The 24,920-nt window shown below is 46.1% G+C and overlaps 1 protein-coding gene across 1 annotated transcript in view; it reads left to right on the top strand.

The window, feature by feature from the left end:
- FANCD2OS (FANCD2 opposite strand) overlaps window positions 1-20,046 on the top strand; it is a 42,889-nt gene extending 22,843 nt beyond the window's left edge. The window contains exon 2 of the mRNA XM_086936810.1: window positions 19,210-20,046. Within this exon, the coding sequence (XP_086792936.1) occupies window positions 19,218-19,754 (537 nt within the window). The 5' untranslated portion in view covers window positions 19,210-19,217 and the 3' untranslated portion in view covers window positions 19,755-20,046. The remainder of the gene's footprint in view (window positions 1-19,209) is intronic.
- Window positions 20,047-24,920: the final 4,874 nt, after the last annotated feature.

Raw genomic sequence — 24,920 nt, forward strand, 5'->3', positions numbered from 1 at the left:
CCCAATTAACATATTGCTTCAGAGTGGTATGAAAGAGAAAGATAGTAATTCACACGACACTCATCTCGTAGTGCCAATCTATAGGTTGACATAAAGTTACCCCCTTGCTCAGAAGCCACCATCTCTGGCGGTCTCACCAAATGAGTGCCTTAACCTCAACATGAACAAATGTGCTCCTTGATGTCACAGCATTAAGGCATCTCGAAGGATGGTGTCCAAGGTCCATGAAGCTGTAGAAAGGTCTAGGAGACCACTTGTGGACGTCTGAACCTTCTTTTTTAAAACATTTTTTTTGCTTTATCAACACATTACAAAATCAGTTTATTCATCTTTTAACAGCATCTCCCTACCCCGGGTCCAAAAAGTAGAAAAAGCATATTATATTTACAAGCTTTAAGGCGCAATCATTCGATGTGAATGCAAATTTCAGCATTACCTATACAGTAGCAACAAAAAAGAAAGAAGTTGTCTTATCTAGCAAAGGAGCGCAGAGACATAGAAGCGTCAAAAAGAAAAACAGATAGGAGGAGGGCGAGAGCAAGCAGCGGGCAGCGGAAAGCAGGGGGGGGAGGCACAGCCGGGGGGGAGGGGGAAAGAGGAGGGCGGGGGAAGGCCAAGGAAGTAAAAAAAAGGGAAAAAGTGTTCAAAGTGTCGAGCCATCTAGTCAAAGGATCCCAAACCACCAGGCCCTCTTTTCTTGCCCTTCTTCCTTTTCTGGCATAAATTGCTCTCTCCAACCTATAAGTGGCAAGTAATCTGGCTTGCCATTGACCAAAAGACGGAGGATTCAGATCTTTCCTGTGCATAGCGATGCATATCCGCAAAATGGTCATTGCGACAAACAGCAATGAGCCCTTCCTTGGGATCAAGCCGGTCATATAGCCCTAACATGATAGTAGCTGGCGTGAGTTGAATATCTGAAGAGAGGATTCTACTTAAAACAATTGTACCTCTTTCAATAGCGGCTCAAGTTTAGGGCAAATAGCGAACATATGCACGGAATCCGCACTATATATCTGTACAACGTGGACAAGTAGTTCCAGGACCGGTTGCCCATTTGGCGATCCTACTAGGGGTTATGTACATAAAATATCCTGTCTTATAGAATTGGGCTTGTAGTTTAGGGGATAACAGATATATTTGTGCTAGGCCCAAGGCAGAGCAAAAGGCATTAGATGGATTATTTAATTTCAACTGCCATTTAGCGTTTATTTTACTTAGGTCATCTGGTCGTTGTTCATTCAATATGCAGTAGATGTCTCCTATCCTCAGTAAATAAGCGCCAAGCAGTTTATCTATAAGACCTACCACTGCAAACCCAGCGGACCTCCCAGTTTTATTTACTAAATAACTCTTAATAGCATTGTACTGGAATGTCTGATTGTTATTCAAATTATAACAAGATTCCAGCTCTTTGAATGACCGAATACGGCCAGCACTGTACAAGTCTCCTAGTCTACTAATGCCCGCCAGATACCATTGTTGACGATATGCGTTTTTAAATATTAATGGCAGATTATCATTGTTTCTCATGGGGGTATAATGATTCAACTTGGCAATTCCAAATACTTTGCGAATATTACAAAAGACCTGATAAGCACTAATCATCGTCTTAAATCTAACTCGCTTGTAATAACTGGATTCCAAATGGCGCCACAGACACCCCCTTACATTTCCTCCTAGAAGTAAGAGATAGGGAGAAGGCAAGCCTGATGGGCTTAGGGTGCGATCCTCATACATTAGTTCACGGAAGTGTTGTAGGGAGGCAGCCCAATAATATAATTTTAGATTGGGAAGAGCCAATCCTCCCCTTTCCCTAGATAAAGAAAGAAAAATGAAGGCCCTTCTCGGCTGTGTATATGCCCAAATGAACTGAGAAAGAATTTGTTCAAACACTAAGAGTATGCGACTGTTAAAAACAAGCGGAATTGTACGTAGTTTGGGGAAGTACGTCATTTTTAAAACATTGCATCTTCCCACAATAGTTAAATGCAAGTTGTCAATTTTCCTCAGTGATTTCTTAATGTCAGTGGCCAGAGGGTCAAATTTACAGCCACCAAAGTATCTAAGTCCGAGACAATATTGACTCCTAAATATGTTTCTTTCTTAGTAATTCTATTGTCTACCCAGGTTATTTTTTTGTTGACAACAATCTGCATTTTCGTTCTATTCAGGGCGTAGCCAGAGATCAGTCCGAATTCTTTAGCTTCTTGCTCCAGAGCCCTGATAGCTGACTCAGGTTCCGGGGTTATTATGGCTATGTCATCGGCATAAACCATGATCTTTGTATCTATGCCAAACCTACTCACTGGCAGAATTGAGGGGTTAGCTTCAATTCTTCTTATCAGGGGGTCGATATGGAGGGCAAAGTGTAGAGGCGAGCAGGGACACAGCATTGTTCCTCTTGTTATCTTGGTTTGTTCTGAAAGCTGACCATTAATAAATACTTTGGCTGTTGGGTTCTGGTACAATGCTTGAAGGCCTGAATCATTCTCGGTCGAAAGCCGAACTGCCGCATGATAGCCCAGAGAAATTTCCAGGAGACCTGATCGAAGGCCTTTTCAGCGTCTAAAAGAATTAATGAGATAGGGTCTCCTGTCACCTCTGCGGCGTCAAATAAAGTGATGGTACGGCGAACATGTTCTGTGGTGCCTTTTTTGGTAAAAATCCGTGCTGTCACCTGGATACTAATGGCTCGATATTTGAAGATATTCTCATGGCAATAACTTTAGAATTTTTTTTTGAGTTAATTAATGTTATGGGTCTATAAGATGCCATCTCCAGGGGTGATTTACCCTTCTTGGGAAATAGCACGATTTTAGCTGATGGCCAGGAATTCGGTGGAGAGGCCCCTTCAAATATGGATCTTACTACATTCGTGAAGAGATCTTTTATTTGCCTGAGAAGATTTTATAGTATTCTATTGGTATACTGTCCATCCCAGAGGCTTTGCCATCCTGGCGGCTGGCCAATACAGCTGCGATCTCCTCCCAGACTGGGAGTTTTCCAATACATCGTGTGTCTCAACGTTCAATTTAGCTGTCAGTATCCCCTCTAAATATTCTCTAATCTTAATACCTATATTTTCAGGTGATCCTCTTATCTCTTCTAGATATAGCTTCTCGTAAAAATTCCTAAAAGCTACCTCTATTTTTTTAGGATCTTTGATTATCCCTTCAGTGTCTGTATTATTGGAGGTGATAGTGTTTGCAGTTAATTGTTGTCTAGTAGACATGACGAGCTGAAGACCAATAAGTTCGCTCCACTTATAACATTTCTCTCTCTATGCTGCCCATTTAGTAGCTATTGTCTCTGCTAAAACAGTCCCCATCTCTGATTTGGTAACCACCACCATTGTTTGTGCCTATTCTATTCCTAGACCTCCCTGAACCGCATGTACTAATTTTTTTTCTGCTTCCATCATCTGCCTTTGTAGATCAATTTGTGTTTTGTCATTTTTAATCTTTCTAATTGAAAAGCGTAATGTCTCCCCCCTTATACCTGCCTTAAGAGTATCCCAAACCACCATTGCAGATGCAGTCCCAGTATTTATATTAAAAAATTCCCTTATCCAGCCAGCCTTATATTCTCGGTAGTTACTATCGTATAGCAGAGTCTTTTCAAATGTCCATTTCGAACTTAGTCCCTGGTTGACCCAGCCCTCTAGATTTAAAATAAGAGGATTGTGATCCGAAAATAGTCGGGCGACATCAATAGAACAATCATGTATTAAAGCAGATAAAACAAAAAAAATAGTCCAATCTAGCTAGCGGCAAGTGAGGAGCTGAGAAAAAAGTAAAGCCGTTCTGGTCAGGCTTTGAATAAGCCCAGACATCCTTTAAGCCATGCATGTTTATTAGATTAAGGAGGGCCCGAAAGACTTTAGGTTTTCTTCCTTCGTATCTCCAAGAATTACCTACGTCCCAGGTACTATGCAAATTTAGGTTCAGGTCTCCACATAGGGAGACCTGAACCTTAATGGGAGTGGCCAATGCGCTAACTCTTCATACACATAATTGATCACCCCTGGATCGTCTAAATTACTAGCATAGATCAAACAGATCGTAAATACAAGATTAGAAGATAAAGAACACCTCGCCATAACCCATCTCCCTAATGTATCAGATTTAACCTGATTCACTACTAATGGTAATGTTTTAAGCTCCAGAATCTCGACCCCCCTTTACCCGAACACCCTGCGAAGTTGCCCCAATAAGTTTAAGACCTAAAGAATTCAGCAAAGATTTCTGAACCCCTTCGATGTGAGTCTCTTGGAGACATGGTATATCTGCCCCCATCAGTCGTAGTGTCAGCGCGGTTTTCTGTCTCTTCAATGAATCGTTCAACCCACAAATATTTAGCGAAACAATTCGAAGCTTGTTTTGTGAGTTCATTGCTTTTTATTCTAGTGATACCCTACATAATAACCTATATGTGGTCCTCAATAGCCAGGTCCCCCTTCACTTCCCGCGACCGCCTCCCCCACCAGCCCTCCCCAACCCTATACCGCGTGCCCCCACCAACCCCGTCCCCAATCCCTCCCACAGAGCCTCATATCCTGCTCTCCTATATTGCAAGTATGAGTGTTTCCTAAAATATAGCATTAAATATATTTAGAAAGGGTAGCGCCAGCCTTTTAACCTTTAGCTCCAAAGCATTTAGTATGGACCCAATCACCCTTCCCCCACCCCCACACCCCCAAAAATAGACAGTCAAGGAAACCCTGAATGATGGAAAGCGAGTGTGAGACCCCCAGCCACCACCCTGCTCCGTATTTAATCCCTTAATCACAGAGATTTAGCTAGCCTAACTACCTCCAGTGAGAAAAGAAAAAAATACAAATAATTTCATATGTGGAAAAGAAAAAGGTAAGCATCCAAATTCGATGCTTCCCCTTTAAGTTAGGAAAATCGTCAGTCAAGTCCCCCTGACATATTGAAGCTTACATTTTGGGAAGTTCAGCCAGAAGTCATCCCGAAGTCATGGCCTTCCTGCTTCATTTTCTCTTTCTCCCCACTATTTCTTTTAGGTACTCTCCAGCTTTAATCTCTGATAAGAAAACCCGAGTCGATCCTTCAAAAATCACTTTCAACCTTGCCGGGTTCATCAGGAAAACTTTGGCACCTTGTTGTTGTAAGGGAGTAATCATTTGGCGCAGTCGCCATCTTCGCTCGACTGTTGCTTGGCTGAAGTCTGGTTTGGCGAAGAACTTAATTCCATCTGCCTCTTTCTGGGAATAATGCCTGGCCTAATCATATATTAATTGTCTTAAAAGAAAATTCCCCCCAAAAAACAAAATAGTTCTAGGTTTCTCGTTTCCAAATTTGCTACCGTCTCGTTTTTGCTTCAAATTAAATGGAAAGCGGTGCGCCCTTTGGATCTCCTGATCCCAATTACAACTCATCTGCGATGGGAAGGCGGTCCGAAGTAGTTTTACAATGTACCCTCTAGGGTCGTCTCCCTCCACACCTTCCGGTATCCCTAGTAGACTCAGATTATTCCGCCGTAGCCTGTTTTCCTGCTCCTCCAGCTTGGTCATCATGTCAGTGAGGCAGGCCTCGTGGGATGCGCCTTGTTCTTTTACTTGAGAAACTTCAGTTTCAAGGGTCTCTGTTCGCCCTTTACCCATTGAGACCCGGTCGCCAATGTCAGTGCAGATTTTGTTTAATTTCCTGATTCCACCATGGAGTTTTTTGGAAGCTCCCTTCGCGGCGAGGCTATCTGTTCTGACTTCTTCCTGGAACTGCTTGATGGATGCAAGGATTGATGCTAAAGAGGGTTCAGGCGGATTTTCGATGGTTAGCTGAGGGCTTGCGCCTTGTTAGCTCATGTAGGTCTGAATGATCCCACTTCAGCTGTCTGCGCCTTTTGCTTCGTGCTTTTTTTTGTTTGATAGTTCAGGGAGCAGAGTCGTCTGTCTCCCCTTCAGATTTGCTGGTTGCTGTTGAGCTCATTAGCTCATTGTCAGTCCCAGATGGGGATCCGTCTGAGACAGAGAAAACATTTTCATTTACTAGGTCTGGGGTCTGTGGAGCTATTGGCCTAGGGTTTGAGTTTTCAGGGCCATTCTCCTCAACCTCTTTATTCATCCAGAGAGTCGTTCTTCCAACCTCGCAATCAGGGGCAGTAATAGCAGTGACAGTAGCAGTGGCAAGAGCAGTGGTGACGATAGAGGGAGCCATGGTATCAATAGCAGTGACAGCAGTAATAGCAGGGACAGTATCTTGACCACAGAGATTGAGCTCTGGTGTCCAGTCTATCTCGCTCCCCTCCACCAAGTACAATCATAGCACTTTGTGCAGTTTGCAGGGGAAACCATATGTCCCCTTGTTCTGAAAGGACCTCGTCTGGGCTACTTAGTTCAATTGAAGCAGGGGTGGGTGTATTTTTAAGGATAGTAAAATTTCTGGCACTAGATGGAGAGCTTCCCGTATTTCCCACAGTTCTCTTTTGAGCAAGTTGCGCCTCCAAGCCTCCCCATATTTGTTTTGTTTACCCCTGCATCCCTTTTACCTTTAGGTGAAGGGTCCGGTCTATCCGTCTTTTCCACTTTGTCCTTTTCTTTATCCCCGTCTCCTCATGGGTTGCAGTGGCCTTTAACTTAAGGGTCTTCTGACCGCGGGTAGTCATTTCGTTGCTGCTCCTTCTCTTCAAGGTTTTTGCCGCCCTTCCTCTGCTTCCACCACCACTGCCGAGCAGATCCAAATGCACTTGGACCCCCTCTGACAGAGCAGCAGCAGCAGATCGACCCTTGCCTGTAGCAGTGCCCCTGTTGCAGTTAAAGCACAGCACCACAGAGACCCAGACACATGATTTTAACTCCTCCTAACCCGCTCCAAACATGAGCCGAGACTCTAGGCGTCCAGAGCTCGGGTGTAGCTGATAGCAAGACTGCCGCAAGCATTTGCCAGGTGAAAGTCTTTTGCTTTCGGCTTAGGTCTGCTAGCCGATTGCAGAGACTGACCGATCGGAGCACCTTCGTGCGGCGGGCGGCGTGGCGGCTAGGAAAGGAAATGCTCACACCAGCGCCATCTCCTGTCGGCTCACACCAGCGCCCATTCAGTGAGATTCCATACCACGTCTGAACCTTCTTAAAGGGAAGTCAAATCACTGATAAAGATACAGGTCAGCTTCCTCCCATTTTACCACGCACCCAAAAACTGAGGAGGTCCGACAAAACCTCTCTGTGTTTGCTCCCATGCAAACAAGAAGAACAGGGTATACAGGCATTGACTTGCTTTATCGACCTGACCCTAAGCTGCTCTGCCTAGGGTAACTAAGGTAAATGCATGCAGAAAATCAGACTGATCTTTCAAAACAGGATATTGGCCAGAGGGCCCGTTTGCATTTGTATTGTAGTGCCCTATTGTCTAGGGTGCTATAGTTATGGTTGAAGTGAACCTCACCCCCAGATAATGCTATAACCTACTAAGTAATTTCATTGCCATACTTTTTGTCCTATAAACAGATGACTTCAGGGCTCATTCTGAGCATGCAGAACCCAACCTGCTTTCTCTAAAGTTCGCATCTGACCTGGTGGGGCATGTTTGCTGAAAGATGTTCCATTGTGTTGTGTTTTGGTGAAAATGTATTTCTGAAACACCTGAAGCAGAGTTGTATTTCAGTGAAACAAAATAGCAGTGACCTGTCTGATTGGGAGTTTGCTCCCAGCACCCAGGAGTCATTGAAGATTTTTCCTGACAATGGCCACTAAGCCCTGCATTGCAAGACCCATCCTACATTTGACAAGACTCCAACAATCGCAAGCTGATGGATGTGTTGCCCCTGGTGACTTATTACCAATCACAGAACCAGCTGAAGCTCCACCATCAAAAATACAACAGTTCCCTCACCCAGATCCGGACTGGCCATAGTGGGCACCGGGTGTTTTCCCAGTGGACAGGAAGAGTGGGGGCGGGTTTCCATACTGGGGGTCGGTTTTGCAGCAGTGCTTCAATATAGGGCCCCAATAACAAAAGCGGCAATGGTGCTTCTCAGTAGCCCCCCCTCGCCCAATCGTGCAGAATTTCCAGGGCTGATTTCTGTTTCCAGTCCGGCCGTGCCCGGGGTAAAAGTAGGTGTGAAAGAACAGGGCAGAGCGATGTTGCTGGAACAGCCTTCGAACCTGAACACCGTATCTGTGCTGCACTGGATTTGTGTGTAGTGCTCTGATTAATGTATCTTGGTGAAAGTTTGCAATTGTTCTCCATGCCCTTAGTAGTTCAGGGAAATCTTGCTGGAGACCAACCAGCCAAAAGAATAATGTGTTGAAGAACAAGTGGGGAGAAACTACAAAGAAGAAGGCCAGCTAGGAGAAAGCATCTTGCGCTGAGTGTAGATAGGTCAGTGTACCTTTTCCGCAGCCCGTGCGGAGTTTATAATCTCCTGTGTATCAAAGAAGGAGATGAGTGGAAGATTCCATTGAAGACAAGATTAGAGCATGCACAATACATGATTTTGATTTACGGCTTGTGTAATGCCACTGTAGCATTTCGGCATTTCATACAATATAATACATGAGATTCTGTAATCCCTGTATAAATGCCAGTTTCTCATTTCTTTATAATGGGTGAGTTGTGATGCACCCAGTTGCCAATTATAAAGAAAAGATGCCGGAACTCGACTACTATAAGTTATTGCAGTCGAGTTCTGATATCATAATGCCTGCTGCCAAAGCCAGCAGGTCAGGTCACTTAGCATAATTGAAGCAGCTGTTTAAAGCAACAAAACAGTACCTTGCTTTTCTTTCTTCTGCTCTATTCTTCAAGCTTACAATGACAAGCAGAGAGAACATGTTTATTGTTTTGCTTTCCTTAGCAAAACGCTAGGATATTTCTGCATGTCTCTACACATTCTGAGCTACTGCAGCTTTTTTTTGTTTAAAAAAGTGACTTGTATTGAACTGTTTTTAGTATCTGTTTGCAACAAATATCTAACATGTTTTTCATCTGTTTAATTTTGCACTAGAGGTTTTAATTTTATTTTTCATGCTTGCAAATATGCCTACTCTTTTATATGAAAGAGCTACGCACCAAGGTTTTAAGTGGTTTGTGGAAAAGGTGAAGGGGTGACCATGTGTTATATAGGATAAAGTCCCCCTGCCATATTTTATAAGGATATTGCAAGTCACCTCGGAGTTCCATAGCCCTATAAACCTTATAAAGAACCTTGGCCTTCAGGTTCATTGCTCTATATGACCACTCAAACAGAGGGGGCCCCTGAGACGAATGGGGTAGAGAATAATCAGGGAAAAAGTAAAACTACTCAAAACAGAGATTCTCTACCACAATAGATATCAAGCGCATTACGTCGCTATTGTATACACCCTGGGAGCTGGCCTAAGGACACAGGCATATCAAAATAAAGATTTTAGAAACATATCAACATTTTTATTAGTAATCCATTTACAATGCCGGATAATAAATAGGCATAATGAGTCCCTCGCCACGGGGGGGGGGTGGCTTGGCTAGCCGCGATGGCCGTTGCGTGAGCAGAGTGCTCTGCGGCAGCCCCTCTGTTACCTGATCGCACGATCAGCCGTAGTGGAATTTTGTGCCGTGGAGCCCTCTAAAGTGGCTGGGCACCAGCGGCAAGGATCGGAAGGGACAAGAGGAGCTATCCGACTGAGTTTGCTGAAGTAATGGACTGCGGAGCTGTGAGGCCGGGAATCAACAAAATGGCAGCGATCACAAAGAGGTCGAGCAAGAAGACCATTGCGGGGATCAGAGCGCTGTTGCATGTGTGTGGCGAGCCCAGCAGAGGAAATCGTGTAGAAGCGTCACGGCCTGAGAATCGGCTGTCGACCGGACGGGGGTAGGTGGCACAGGATGCTAAAGGGCAGCCTGGTCCTGACTCCCCTCTTCCCCCTCACTGCGCATTGGAGACCTGCTTGTTGCCCGAAGTCTTGCGGATAGCTGTGGATGGTGCGAGGGACGCGACTTCCGCGGCTCCCAGATTCTTAATTGAATGCGGGAGAAGCTCCCCAGCTGGGACCCAGAGTGAGCCGAGAAGCGGCTCTGAGGTGTGGTGCATACGCGGAATGGCCGCGGAGAGAGGGTCACTGAGAGCGGAGATGGCGGAGGCGGTTTGAGCGCTGCACTGAGAGTGCTAAGAGTCCAGTGGGTGCGCTGGTATTAGCTCATCTGACTGCGGGAGGCGGCAGTTGGCCGGGGTTGGAAATTGAAGAGCAGAGAGGGGTCAGGTTCTGACTCACTCCCCCTGACCTGGAGTAGAAGTTTGCCTGCTATCAGAGGAGCGCTGAGTGTGGTGGACTCCTCCCTCTCCATGACCAGACAAGTCAACGCCGTCTCCTCGTCATGCTTCAACATCCTGCGCATGCTACGGAAGATCTTCCGGTGGATCCCCACCGAGACCAGGAAGACGGTCACCCAGGCCCTCGTCACCAGCCGACTGGACTACGGCAACGCCCTCTACGCCGGAACCACCGCGAAGCTCCAGAAGAGACTCCAGCGGATCCAGAACGCCTCAGCCAGACTCATCCTCGACATCCCACGACACAGCCACATCTCCGGACATCTGAGAGACCTGCATTGGCTCCCCGTCAACAAGAGAATCACCTTCCGTCTCCTCACCCACGCACACAAAGCCCTACACGATCTAGGCCCGAGCTACCTCAACAACCGCGTCAACTTCTACGCTCCCAAACGCCAACTCCGATCTGCCAGTCACGCCCTCGCCGCCGTCCCCCGCATCCGAAGAACGACAACAGGAGGAAGGTCCTTCTCCTACCTGGCCGCCAAGACCTGGAACTCCCTCCCGACCGACCTACGCCTGACCCAAGACCACCTCTCCTTCAGGAAGAAGCTCAAGACCTGGCTCTTCGAGCAGTAGCAGCACAACCCCCCCCCCCCCCCCCCCCCAAGTGCCTTGAGATCCTCCGGGTAAGTAGTGCGCTCTATAAATATCTCTGATTGATTGATTGATTGATTGATTGATTGATTGATTGATTGTCGGCGGTGAGGGGGGCGTGACCTGCATTGAACTTACAAGCCCAGAGCAAGAGTGGGGACTACCTGGGCGCCTAGTGGAAGAACTGGGGCTGTTGCTTGCTCTTGGTGCCTCCACGGGCACCTCGGCAGAGGAGGGCGAGTGGATTGCGTTTTGAGGATTTCTGGAACTGGGCACTTCGAGGGACTGCGCTGGGAGCCTCTTGACCAGCCCTTTGACATGGCCGGACTCTGAGGCTGATTTCTCTGGGGAGCCCTGCTTTCTGGTGTGTACCTCCTGCTAGGAGTCTGAGCTGGAGAGGTGGCTGGGAATTGTTGGGCCCCTAGGAGGGCGAAACTGTGGTGTCCACTGGAAGGCACCTGGGAGTGAATGCTCAACGCTATAAAAGGGCCCAGCGATCACAGCAGGGTTTGAGACTTGGCTGGGGAATTACGCTTCGGTGGAGTGGCCCCCTATGCTGCCTGCACACGTTTGGATGCAAGTTTACTGAATAGCTCCCTGGGAGTGCTAAGGACCATCTGGGAAGAACAGGGCCCCTATTGAATGGCACAATAAAAGTTCTGCTGGTCCCCCGGAGGTGGTGGTGTGGCTTGAGGGTGAGACGCAGGGGGAATTGAACCCCCTGACAAATGGACCGTGACTGAGGGATACAACCTGTGATCTGATCTGTACCCCCTATTGTGGGGTTATATATACCACCCCCACGCCCCGGTTGCGTTAAATAGGGCATAGGGCCCTTCTCGAAGTGTGGGGAGTGCAACGGCAGGAGCAGGAAGAATTCTGGCAATCATGGGTAAGCCTAGAGGACGCCAAGCGGGAATCCCCCAGGACCAAGAAGGAGGATCGCAGGACCCGTTGAGAAGTACATTGGATGACACAGTGCAGCAGCAGCTGCAACAGATCTTGGCCACCATAGCTGACACAAAAGCGACCCTACACCAGGACATTAGCACGGTCGCGGTGGGACTTGGCCTCCTGCGAGACGAACACAAGAAGCTATTTGAGACGGTAAAGAAAACAGAACTTGACATTGCGAAAATGGCGCTGGAGCATAAGGATGTGGCGCAGCAGATGCAGGCTTTAATGGATAGGGTGACAACGCTGGAACGTAGGGCAGAAGACGCAAAGGGCCGCAATCGAAGGAACAACGTAAGAGTCGTGGGACTGCCAGAGGAAACAGAAGGAGCATCCAAGTCTCTCTCACATCAGGAGGCATAATGGCAACAGTAAACGCCAACAAACAAAAAATCAGTCGGCAGCTCCCAGGGGGATGCAAAGGGCGGGTCACAGAAAAAGAATAACCGTATTTCGTCCAGGAAGCGAGTCGATGAAGCTTGTGGTAGAGAATCTCGGAGGTATGACGATACATCGCAAACACTCACATCGCATGCCTTTACATCGCAATTAATACATCGCATGTGCCCTTACATCTTGAGTAATCACATCACATACCATTACGTCACATTCGTATAGGCATGCATGTGAAATACAGTTACATCGCATACAGACACCCCGCATGTTATTACATAGCAATTTTTTGCCGTATGCGCATTTCCCTTCACCCGACCCTAAACCCTAATTGTTAAACTATGAAACATTACCCTAGAATATGGCACGCTAACCCTTCCCTAAACCCTAAGTACTAAACAGTAAATGAAGCCTACACTACGACCTCAACCCTAAACCCTAATCCCCAAAGGTCAAAACAGTCCTTATACTGCAAGTAGCCCTAAGCCCTACGGAAACCCCAAAACAGCATCCATTCTCTAAGTAGCCCTAGTAGCCATAACGCAACCCCAAAGCAGCACCCATTCTACAAGTAGCCCTAGTAGCACTCACGCAACCCCAAAACAGCACCCATTCTATAAGTAGCCCTAGTAGCCCTAACGCAACCCCAAAACAGCACCCATTCTACAAGTAGCCCTAGTAAGCCTAATCCCCCACCTCAAAACAGCACCTATACCTCAACTAGCCCTAAGCCCTAATGCAACCCCAAAACAGCACCTCCTTACCTGTCTCGTCGTTGTTCCAGCGTTGTCTCCCTGTCGTCTGTGTTCCCCGGAGGCCGTATCAGTGCGCCGCCATTACATCCCATGCGTTGGGAATGCATGCGTTCTAAATGAGCATGCAACGTAATGGCGTGCGTAGACAAAGCACGCGTCGTACCGTCGCGTGCGTTGTAAGTGCATGCGATGTCAACGCATGCGTCGTAACGCATGCGTTGAGATGGTTGTTTCCCAAGAATCTCTGTTTTGAGTAGTTTCATTGCTCTATATGGTCATGGAACTCCTCGTGATTTGCAATATCCTTATAATGTACTGCAGGGGTACTTTATCCCATACAAATTTTCAAGGATAAACTTGGGATGTTAATTATTGTCTTTTTAGTTGAAAATCCTTATCTCACAATTTTTTTAAGAAACATACATAATACATTAACATGGTAATACTCGGGCTGAAAGAGATCAACCACAATGCTAATCTTGAGAAATGTTGGTTTCATGATCAATAGGTGTAATTTCTGAGTTCTGTTACTTCGCCCAGTAGAAATGTTGCTGTAAACATTCTAAAGTCCAAGCAATCCAGCCCTGAGAACAGCCTGTCACTGTTAAAGATAGTCAGAGCCTATTATGCTTCGGTTATTTTTACCAAAAATTAATTTTCGGGTTCTTAACAACATTGACTTAATTGCACCGAAATCAGACTGCTTTTGTTTTGGATACCTCAGAGAGTGTCAATACAGTTTATTTGATTAAGATGGAGTTACATTTAAAGATTTTGTCTAAATGAATTGTGTTCAATCCGATTTTAATATGTACTTAAGTGTGTTAACATGGCCAAAGCCGAAGCTTAATTTCAGTATTAACTGTGTTTATTAAGCATAACAACAGCATACAACCACCCACACCACCTTTGGGCAGGGTAATGTATAAATTAAGATTAGCTGACCAGTGCCAATAATTTCAATTAAGCACACATCTATCTGCTACACTCACAACACGTCAATAAACACTCTTGATACTAGAGTCCCAGTTGAGAAATCAACAGAGAGAGATGGAAAGATCCTAAAATCTCCTAAAAGCTAAAACCCATAGCTCAGCCTTCCCCACAGAAAAGCTACGCCTGGGCCCACCCCACTCAGGTAGCCAGTCGTCCCTGGTACCCTCGGACCTTTCTAAGACCCCACCACAAACATATCAGCCACAGCCAAGGTTTAAATTATCCTGACGCTGCTCTGCCAAAACTACCTGCAAAAAAGCTGTATTTCATCCCCATGTGGTCATCTCACAATGTTAAGAGGAAACCCACTGAGTGGAAAGGCCTTTCTCCACCAAATCATTTTGCTAGTCAGCAGGGGCTCTTTCCCTTGGCAATGCAGACTGATGGAGATCAGAAAAAAACATCAGACTTTAATATCCCAATTTCACCTGTTTGCGTCTCATGGCCTTTCTGCTGTTCACCACGAAAATTACAGTGCCACCAGGATCCCCAGTTTGCTTTCTTGAGTTAGAGGTACTTCTGAAAGTCTTCTTCACCATCATGTTCACTACTTTAGGCAAGATGTTAAGCAATCCAGTCAACACGGTTCTCAGTTTGACTTACAAAGCCTTCAGGGGTACTTCTACTAGGACACCCAGGATCCGCAGATACGTACCCCTCTGTAGGTTATCCAACATCTGTAGTACTCATCAAGCGGTACCATGGCTGCCGCAGTGTTTTCCTTGAAGAACCACCCGCCCGGACCAACATCTCCAGCTCAGATTTATGCCCTTCCAGCATTTTGACCCGGGCCATTAGTGACTCAAGCAAAAGTTCAGCCATCATCATTCTACTCGTTAAGGTCTTCAGCTTCTCACTGCAATGCACAGCTGTGTCCCCCATTGCAACTGTGTTCCCCAGATCAGTATGCAGGGGTGTCTGCTCGTCTCCAAATTGTCAAGATCTCCACAGCAAGGCCCTCCTTTACGTCCTTATCTGTAGGTCTAGAAGCAGTACCTTTGAGTTGAAGAAGTCTTCTTTAAATCTCTTCTTTTCCGCTATGTTCCCCACTGTAAAAATTGCAGTGAAGCTGCAGGTCCTGTTGGGGTATGCGTTGGGTTCCATGGGCATTGCGAAAGCTCCCTGCGGGACGTTCAAAGTAGGCCACTTGGCCTCTGATGGTCAGAAAGCAGAAGTCCACCAGCCCCAGTTAAACAAGGCCTCTCTGCATCACCTCCTTCGGCTTCCCATCTGGTAAAGGTGGATCTGGCAGTTTGCCACACTCTAATCATTGCAATCCAGCAGGTCCCAGGTGGGTGACTCCTCTGCCAATGGGACTTCTGCAACACTCTGCTTCTCACTGGAAGTGGTGGCCTTAGGGAGGTTGCCACCATCAGCGTACTCGAGCATGCAGCAGCTCACTAAGCTTAATTTTAGACCTTAGCTTTCTTGTTGATTCTAAACCATTAACTCCTTCTACCTTTATGAGATGGGTATCTTCTGTCAGATGTTGTTACTCCATTTTCCTTGTGTTAGTCTGCTGTGCCGTATATTATCCATTAGATGCTAAATTTAAGAGATGTAAGCTGATCTTGATTTGAGAAAGCATTGATTTCCCCGATGTTTTTGTTCTTTTTCCAAAATAAATTGTTCACATCTGGCTTTGGATTGTAGTCCTATTCTCTCAATCAATCAATCAATCATAGCATTTGTAAAGCGCACTACATACCCCTGAGGGTCTCAAGGCGCTGGGGGAGGGACGCTGCTACTATTCGAAGAGCCAGGTCTTGAGGCGTCTCCTCAAGGTTAGGAGGTCTTCGGTCTGCCGTAGGCGGATGGGGAGGGTGTTCCACATCTTGGTGGCGAGGTGGGAGAATGATCTGCCACCGGCAGTCACTCTTCGGATGCGGGGGACAGTGGCGAGGGCGCGGTCTGCTGAGCGGAGCAGGCAGGATGTGGTGTAGAGGCTGAGTTGGCTGTTGAGGTACGCTGGTCCGGTGTCGTGGAGTGCCTTGTGTGCATGGGTGAGGAGCTTGAAGGTTATCCTCTTGTTGATGGGGAGCCAGTGCAGGTCTCTTAGGTGGGGTATGATGTGGCTGTGGTGCTGGATGTCAAGGATCAGGCGTGTGGATCCGTTCTGGATGCGTTGGAGCCGGTTCAGAAGTTTGGCCGGGGCTCCTACGTAGAGTGCTTTGCCATAGTCCAGTCTACTGCTGACGAGGGCCTGGGTGACCGTCCTTCTAGTTGTGGTGGGGATCCACTTGAAGATCCTGCGAAGCATGAGGAGGGTGTTGAAGCAGGAGGAGGAGACGGCGTTGACCTCCTTTGTCATGGAGAGTGTGGAGTCGAGGATGACCCCCAGGTTTTGCGCGTGGTCGGTGGGTGTAGGGGGTGCTCCAAGTGCCATCGGCCACCAGGAGTCGTCCCAGGCTGAGGGGGTGGACCCGAGGATGATGACCTCTGTCTTGTCCGAGTTCAGATTCAGACGGCTGTTCCTCATCCAGTCTGCGACGGCCTTCATTCCTTCGTTGAGGTTGCTTTTGGCGGTGTTGGGGGTTTTGGTGAACAAGAGGATCAGCTGGGTGTCGTCAGCAAAGATGATGATGTTTAGGTCATGTCGTTGGGCGACGTGGGCGAGCGGTGCCATGCATACGTTGAATACTGTTGGGCTGAGGGATGATCCTTGGGGTACGCCGCAGATGATCTCGGTGGTTTTGGAGCGGAAGGGGGGAGGCGGACGCTCTGGGTACTCCTGGTGAGGAAGGAGATGGTCCACTCCAGGGCCTTCTCTTGGAATCCTGCGTCGTGGAGGCGTACTTTTAGTGTGCGGTGGCAGACTGTGTTAAAAGCGGCTGAGAGGTCCAGGAGGATGAGGGCCGCGGTTTCTCCGTTGTCGAGCATGATCCTGATGTCATTGGTGGCGGCGATGAGGTCAGTTTCAGTGCTGTGGTTGCTACGGAATCCGGATTGGGACGGGTCCAGGATGTTGTTCTCTTCGAAGGAAGCTGGTCAGTTGTTTGTTGACGGCCTTTTCGATGACCTTCGCCGGGAACGGGAGCAGGGAGATGGGTCGGAAGTTCTTTAGGTCCTTGGGATCCGCCTTGGGTTTCTTGAGTAAGGCGTTGTTCTCTGCGTGTTTACAGCTCTCCGGGAAGGTTGCTGTCTCGAAGGATATGCTGATAGTTTTCCGGAGATGGGGTGCAATGGTGCTGCTGGCTTTGTTGAAGATGTGGTGTGGGCAGGCGTCTTCTGGGGATCCGGAGTGGACGGTGTTCATGATCTTGATGGTGTCGTCGTCCGTGATGTTGGTCCAGGCGAGCAGGCGGTTGGTGCGGGTGGTGGCCGTGAGGGCGGGGGTGTCGGCGGTTGCCGGGGGGATGGCGGCGTTGAAGCTGTCGTGGATGTCTGCGATCTTGCGATAGATGTGAGTCGCAAAGGTCTTGTGACGGTGGGATGTCGTTGGTATTGGAACTGGGGTTGGAGAGTTCCTTCACGATGCTGAAGAGCTCTTTGCTGTTGTGTGCGTTGTTGTCTATGCAGTCTCTGAAGGTGGTCCTTTTGGCGGTTCTGATGAGTTGGTGGCGTCGGCGGGGGGCATTCCGGTGGGCTGTGTAGCTTCCCGGTGCTCTTTCGCGGGTCCAGTTTTTTTCTAGTTTTCGGCAGGTTCGCTTGGAGGCCTGGAGGTCTTCGGTGAACCAGCTGGCTCTCTTGCTGGTCTGGGTGTCGGGGGGTTTCTTGAGAGGGGCGAGGGTTTTGGCGCAGTTGTTGCTCCATTGTCTGAGGTTGTGGGCTGTGATGTCGGGGTCGGTCGGGTCTGCGGGTGGGCTCTGGGCGAGGGCGGTGGTTAGCTGGTCCTCAGTGATCTTGCCCCAGCTGCGGCGAGGCATCGGCTGGGTGTTGTGGTGGGTTTCCAGAAGGTGAAGTGGATGCAGTGGTGGTCGGTCCAGTGGAGTTTAGTGGTGCGGTTGAAGGAGCCGTGGGTGCTACCTGAGAAGATGGGGTCAAGCGTGTGGCCGGCGGAGTGAGTGGGTGTTGTGATGAGTTGTCTGAGTCCGAGGTTGCCGAGGTTGTCGATCAGTGTGGAGGTGTTGGAGTCATTGTTGTTCTCGAGGTGGAAGTTCAGGTCCCCGAGCAGGATGTAGTCCGTGAAGGCAAGGGCGTGTGTGCTGACGAAGTCGGCGATGGAGTCGCAGAACTGTGGTCGGGGTCCAGAGGTCTGTAGACTAGTGCTAAATCTTATATCCACGTGCAGCATTACATTTCTGAGGTTCTAGCACTCCATATGGTGGTTTTAAATAATTTTACTTGAAAGGTTTTTTGGAAATGTATTCCTGGTCCAAAGATTGAGTATTTTAATTTAGAGCCATAGATATTCAATGATGAATGTCCAATGGAATACATACACTAATGCGTAATTCTAATATGAAAGACAAATACAATTCTAAATTATAGTTCTTGTAGATAACATTATTTTACATGGAATAAAAAAATCTCTTTTTTATTTTCTGTATAAAATTTGTAAGGAACACCAAAAGCTTTAAAACTATTAATGTGTTGCTAATGAATAAAATATGCCTCGAAGTGGAAGATGGACAAGAAACAAACAAGAGCTCTGAACAGTGCAATGTAATAAGCGTCAAGAGGGGTACATGTTTTATTCTATAGTTAAATTAATATGCCTGAGCAGACTAACCAAAAAAAGCCGTACCATATTGTTCCACGTACCATAGCTTTGTTTTCTACATTCATGGGTATTTGTTTTTACTTAATTAAATTTATGACCAAATTTATCAACACTTTGCTCGGGTGCAAAATCACTAAAAGTGATGCAAACTGGAGAAATGTGTTGATTTTTGATTAAGGATTTACCAAAGTTTTCCTAAAAGTAACACAACACAGCGATATGCACTGCTTTGATAAGGGAGCATCCCATGGATGAGACATCAGGACTCCCATGCACTCAGCCATGGTTTTTGACGCAAAGCTCTATCTACTAACATTTGGAGACAGGGCTTAGTACCCTAAAATACGCCTCGTTGAATCAAGTAGAAATGTTTATTTGGTTGCTGCTCTGTATTGCATGAAGTAATAGTAAATTTTTACTGCCAACCTTGTGATGCAAAGTCATAACTGAGGTTATGCAATGCAGGTAGGAAGCATGCATTTTGCCAACCCTTAGACTTATGTGAATTGCTCATTCAGTGTCAATGCCTGCAGTATTTAATATTTTTCTCACATTCAATTCGGAACTATTTTCTTCTAGATGTGGAAATGGCCGGATATCAACTCTGGTCACCATGGACTCCACTAGATGAGTGCTTTCAATGGTTGCGACGTACAACACCCAAACCTTTGTCAACCAAGCACCCATTCAAGGCCTCTCAGTCCTTTCTGCATACCCCATCCGATCTAGAGGTGCAGCTCTGCTTTCAGGAACTGAGCATTGTTCTAGATACCAGCATCTTAGATCCTGGAATAAACCTTCGGCAGCCATACTACGCTTCGGAGCCAAGGATCTTCAAAAACAAGAAAGACGTTCTTAAGCCGCAGCCAGTGAAACTCAACGGAGTGGACTCTGTGTTCGGTAGGATTATCACTGCTCAGGCCCCCAAGTGGACTGGTACTTTCAGAGTTTCTGAAAGATCTGCCTTTAGTAAGATCATCAGCCCTGAACATAAATGGCCCACCGGACTAAAGGAACCCCAAATCCAAGTAACGATAGCTATGTGTAAGCAAATGTTGAGGTCTATTTTGTTACTTTACGCAACGTTTAAGAAATGCACCTTTGTTTTACAACATTCAAAATAAAAACGCCAATGACGGGACAACTCTTACAATATGTATTATACATAAAATAGTTCATTTTGTCAGTGGCCTAGTGGACGAGTACAGCAGTTATTGGTGGGGTAACTGTAATCATGGCTTCAGGAGTCAATAAAGTCCATTAATACCTTAGGTGCTGAGTGTCCCTCTTCAGCACTAATCTGTTTTTTGATATTTGACTAGATCTTTGTACACATACATCTTAAAAAAAAATAACCAAGACACAAATTACATAAATATTTGTCCCAAGATACTAATGCTCTCCAATGGGTTTATAGCCCAGGTTTAAGAAAGATTTCAACATATGAAGACAATGTGTGTTTTGAATACATTGAAATTAAAATATGTTTTAAAAAATTGTTTGTGTGGGCGTTACTGAGAACACCTTTCCGTTGCTTAAGTGTAACATTGGCCTAGATTTTACAAACTGACAATACTGAATATAATTTTTACCCAGGTCACTGGATCAAGAGGTGGTCTTTTTTTCGGTCGAGCCTACAGCGGAAGAAAAAGGCTTATTGCGGCCTTTCTAAGAATTTACAGGGGCTTACAGCCCGCCCATTGCTTACCACTGGTTTGGCTTTATTGTCACCCTCATTTGCTTACATTTTATTTGATTTTCAGCTTGTATATCTTGTGTTTAGCACTCCCTTGGAGCATAGTCTCTTTACCATCTCTGAGACTGGCTGGCTTTTATCCTCCACGAAAACCTCCATATTCCAATAATAAATGCAACAATTCAATTGAAACTGGATTATGGGAATGCATTTAATTAGCGGGACCTAAAACTCCTGTGCCTGCGCTTTTCATCATTAAAAAATCATAAAGGGCTCCTATGTCCCCAGTTTTATGCAAAATACTGGCTCCCGCTAAAGGACCAACTTAATTTCGAAGCAGCAGTTTTAGTTGACCAGGCACCCTTACTTGTTTCCCAGAATTTCTGGCCAATTATTTCCAATTGAATTCTCCAACTCGTGCCTTAAGATCGAGTCATCAATGTCTGCCCAACATTCCTAAAACAAAAACTGGTTGAGATGTGTGACTGGACTTTCTCAGTTGCTTCTGCCAAACTACTGAACTTCCCCCCACTGCAGCTCGTGCAGATCTCACTCTTGCTATATTCGAAAAGCAATTAAACCATTCCTCTTCTAATCGTCATCTATTATTGTTTGCAGTTAATTTGGTATAGCACATCGCAAGATACCTATGAGGTAGAGGCGCTATAAAAATACAGGTTCATATACCATAAGACATAATAATAATAATTAAGGGTCATGGTAAGGCTTTTCATCTGCTTCAGCTGGTACCTGTGGAGAGTCCTACTTTCATCTTTCTCCTTGTCAGTGCCCCTCCTCAACATCCTGATTGACTGTTCCTCCTTTTTCATGGGTGATATACAGGCAGCACCAATTCCACTTTTTCTGTGTTTAACCTAATTCTGTCTACTTCTTGAGGGCCTACTCCCCTCTCAGAGGTACTGGGAAGAAGAGAGGGTGGTAAGTGTTTTTGTTGGAAGAGCCTGGACAAAACCCTGTGGTGGAGCCCCTGGCTCATTCAAGGTACACTGAGTATAGTTGTTAGGTCAATATGGCACTGAGTGTGCTGCCAGATGACCGGAAGTCTGTGGCTGGCTGAAACGCTGACTCCTTCCCCAGGGCCAATACCTGGGCACAGAGAAAGGCCGAAGCCACTTGTACTTCTACCACCTCGTGCTCCTGAGATTACCTGCCGCCCAGGGCACATGCACATTCAACCTAGTGGCTGACTTCACAGACCAGGGATAAAAGTGCTAGATTTGCACCACAATACCAAGGAACCTACCACAGGCACCCACATGAACCAGCACAGACACCAGGAACCCCAAGTCACGTTCCGAGAAGTCAAAGAGGAGATCTACTTTGGTAAAAGCTGATTTAGTGGGTTCACAGAGCAAAGTAACCTTTGACATCCAAGTTCAAAACAACCTCTTCAGTGTATCTGACTATGAAGACTTGCCACCTATCTCTCCTAGGGTGTGGCCGCAGAACCTAACAGGGCACTAGAAATGTAAAGGGGATATTCAGGCTTTGACTTTTCGTGGAGAGCCCCATCATTTCCCTGGAAGAAGTAAACATTAAGCGGGGATTTCCACAGAACAAGTCTTCATCCATGAGCCTCTCTCGCCATGAAGCCGATGATTGGCTTCCTTAGGGTCTGCCACTTTCTAGGGGTATCTGATGGGAACACCCTTCTGTCACAGTTTGGTCCACTTTGGCACTTGAATCTTCTGGAGACAACTCTGCTTCCATTAAAAAAGCATTGTGTTGCTAATATCCAGGTTTGCCATGATGCTGTCCAGATAAGACAAGATGTTTTTAGCGCTTCAAGGCGAAGCTTACCATGTTAGTCATCCAGCAAAAAAACGGCTGGGCTCGCCGAGTTCCATGCCGATATTACCCTAGAGGTAACTGCAGTATGAAAGGATACATTATTTAATTGTGTCTGATGGAAGGGACCTCCATTGCGGCTTGTGGGGTAGTTCCGATTCTTCTCTCCAGATCCAGTGAGAGGTCTAGGATACCCCAAAAAATGGCCAGGAAGACATGGAAGGTACCTCACTCAGGCTGATTTAAAAAAAGAAATTAAACACAAATCACAAACAAGAGATCTTCCATGACACTACTGATCCACTATCTGAGTGTTTTGTGTTGTTGCAACCCTGAACAACCCTATATAATAAAGCCTTGAACTGAAAAGCCATACCTCCTCAGCTGGATAAGCAGTCTAGTTGCTCAGTTCATTCAGCAAGGCCAATCAGAATAACTGTCTGTGTCCCCGCCATGAGAACACAAAACTAACCTGGTTGGTTGCAGCAACACAATTCGGAAATATTTGGTTCTGAGCCACTGTACATGCAGACGTCCATTCTTCAGCTTGTTTGTCCCATTGGGCACAAAGGCTACAACCAGCCATGGGTATGAATCTGGAGGCTGAGAAAATAGAATATGGGTAACAAGGGATATTTTGAGCGCCCATCTGATATGGTCATCAAGTGAAATCAGTTATGTACATAACATAGAGTGCTAAGCAGTTGGGATATCCTGTTACCTGATATGGAAAACAGTTATGATTCCTTGGCAATAATTTTAGGATGCTTGCACACCACTAAAGTTATATTGGTAAGTATTACACATATACTCGGCACAAAATTAATTTTACATTGTCTATTATAAATGAATCAATGAATCTTCAATTAATATAGTTATCCATAATCTTCTTCAGTCTTGTATGTTGCGACTCCTGGCGAAACATGTTTCTTTTTAGGAATTCCTCAGCGCTGGATATCGAAGGCATTGATGGGTTTGTTGTCATTAATGCCTCTGAATCAGTTCTGCTTGTAATTAGGCATAGCAACATTCAACCTGTAGTGGCTTGAGAGAGTTAGTGCTATGAACAAGTCCACGCTAATGGCCATGATTTCCTTGTATTGACATTGTTGCCTTTTGCACTCAATGAAATGCCATCTGAATGTTTTTACACCTTATGAGATAAAGGAACTTTTAATAAAATCCTCTCTCTGGAGGATTGTTGACAAGATGCAGATCAGGAACCATGACTGCAAATATAGCAAATTCTGATCCACAGCGCGGGGACACGCCGGGATGGCGTCACCAGGCGCGTTATAAACCCCTTTATTATTAAGGCGCTTCCAGAGGACCGAACCATCTTTCTAGCATAGGGAACTAAGTCGCTGCAGGACTTTTGGGTTTTATCAACTGTTAGCCCTGTGTTAACAGCTTTCAGAATGAGAAGGAGGAGACCACCAATATTTCTGCTTCTTCTCAGAAACTACAAAGTAAAAGAAGCAAAACTGAGTCCCATCCAGGGGCCATTGTGCAATTTAGCACCGTTGGTGTGGAATTTCCTGCCATCTTTATACCTAGAGGGTTATGCCACAGTGCCCTTGGGCCCTGTTGGAGGTGTTTCCTTTTCCTGTCTCTCCCCTCCCCGCTCAGCTTCTTCCTCTCAAATGTTTTTGGCTCCAGTGAAGACATTTCTGGAGTTGGGGCGATCCAGATTGTTCCAACAGGGGCTAGGAACGAGGTTTTTCTTTCTTCAATTTCCTTTCAGCACTTCCAGCAATGGGGCAGAACAAGCATTTCCAGAAGTGGAATCGGATCAATCTGCATAGCCAATATAAAAAAGAGGTGACAAACTTTGCAATTTAAACATATTGGACAAACCTGTTATTATAATGAACATGTTTTGATAGATTTGACACTTCCTAGGCTACTCATAGTGATCTTTAAAAAGCAGATTGAGTCCATTGACAAAAGTTATTTCAAGACAACATCCTTTTTGTCAATTCACTGATCCCTTCCATGGCAACACAATTGCAAGTCCAATAAATGCTCCTGTTCCATTAATGACTTAAGGAACAGTTCAGTTTACCCAATTGTGAAAGTCAGTGCTGCTTTTGTGCCACAGTAATACCAGAATCCATTTTGGTATCAAAGAGAAGGGTATGTTCTTTAGTGAATTAGCCATTTGTTTTGACACCGACCTTTCAATCTTTTTGTCTAGAAATAGTTGGTTAATGTCTGCAAGTTGGAAAGATCCCTTGTTTGAAGCCCTCTTTGTTTTAGGGGGTTCTTTCAAGAAGACACCTTTATCCAAAGAGTTGTTGGTGCCTCTGGCTGGATTAGATGCAGCAGTATTAATTAGGATATTCTTAATACATGAGCAGGACATTAGTCTGCCATTGATCGTGCTTCCCTACAAACGTTTGCAGCCTTGATGAAGTCATGTATCTTCATAAGTCTAAAGGTGAGTGACTGTGATTGTTTTCATAATGTGTTTTCTAGTAAACTGCACAGCACTGCTGGGATTGTGATTGAACAATAGAGAGGGAAGCAGGGGGTTTAATATCATTTGAAGGGTATGGAAGTAATGTAGGTGTGCCAGGCACACAACAAGGGCCTTTGAGGCCTTTGACTACTGTGCTGCCAATGCATCAGGATGTCCAATGGTATTGCCACTTCAGGTTCTATGGTTAGAGAACCCTTTTTCATGTGAACTCTATCCGGTATGTTTTTGTGCTCTTGAGGTCCCTCGTCAGCTCTCCTGTGTCATGTTCAGGTCTCATGAGTACGCCTGCTCATCAGTCATGGG

This window comes from Lissotriton vulgaris, chromosome 9 (genome assembly GCF_964263255.1).
Source record: "Lissotriton vulgaris chromosome 9, aLisVul1.2, whole genome shotgun sequence".
Taxonomy (NCBI): Eukaryota; Metazoa; Chordata; class Amphibia; order Caudata; family Salamandridae; genus Lissotriton; species Lissotriton vulgaris.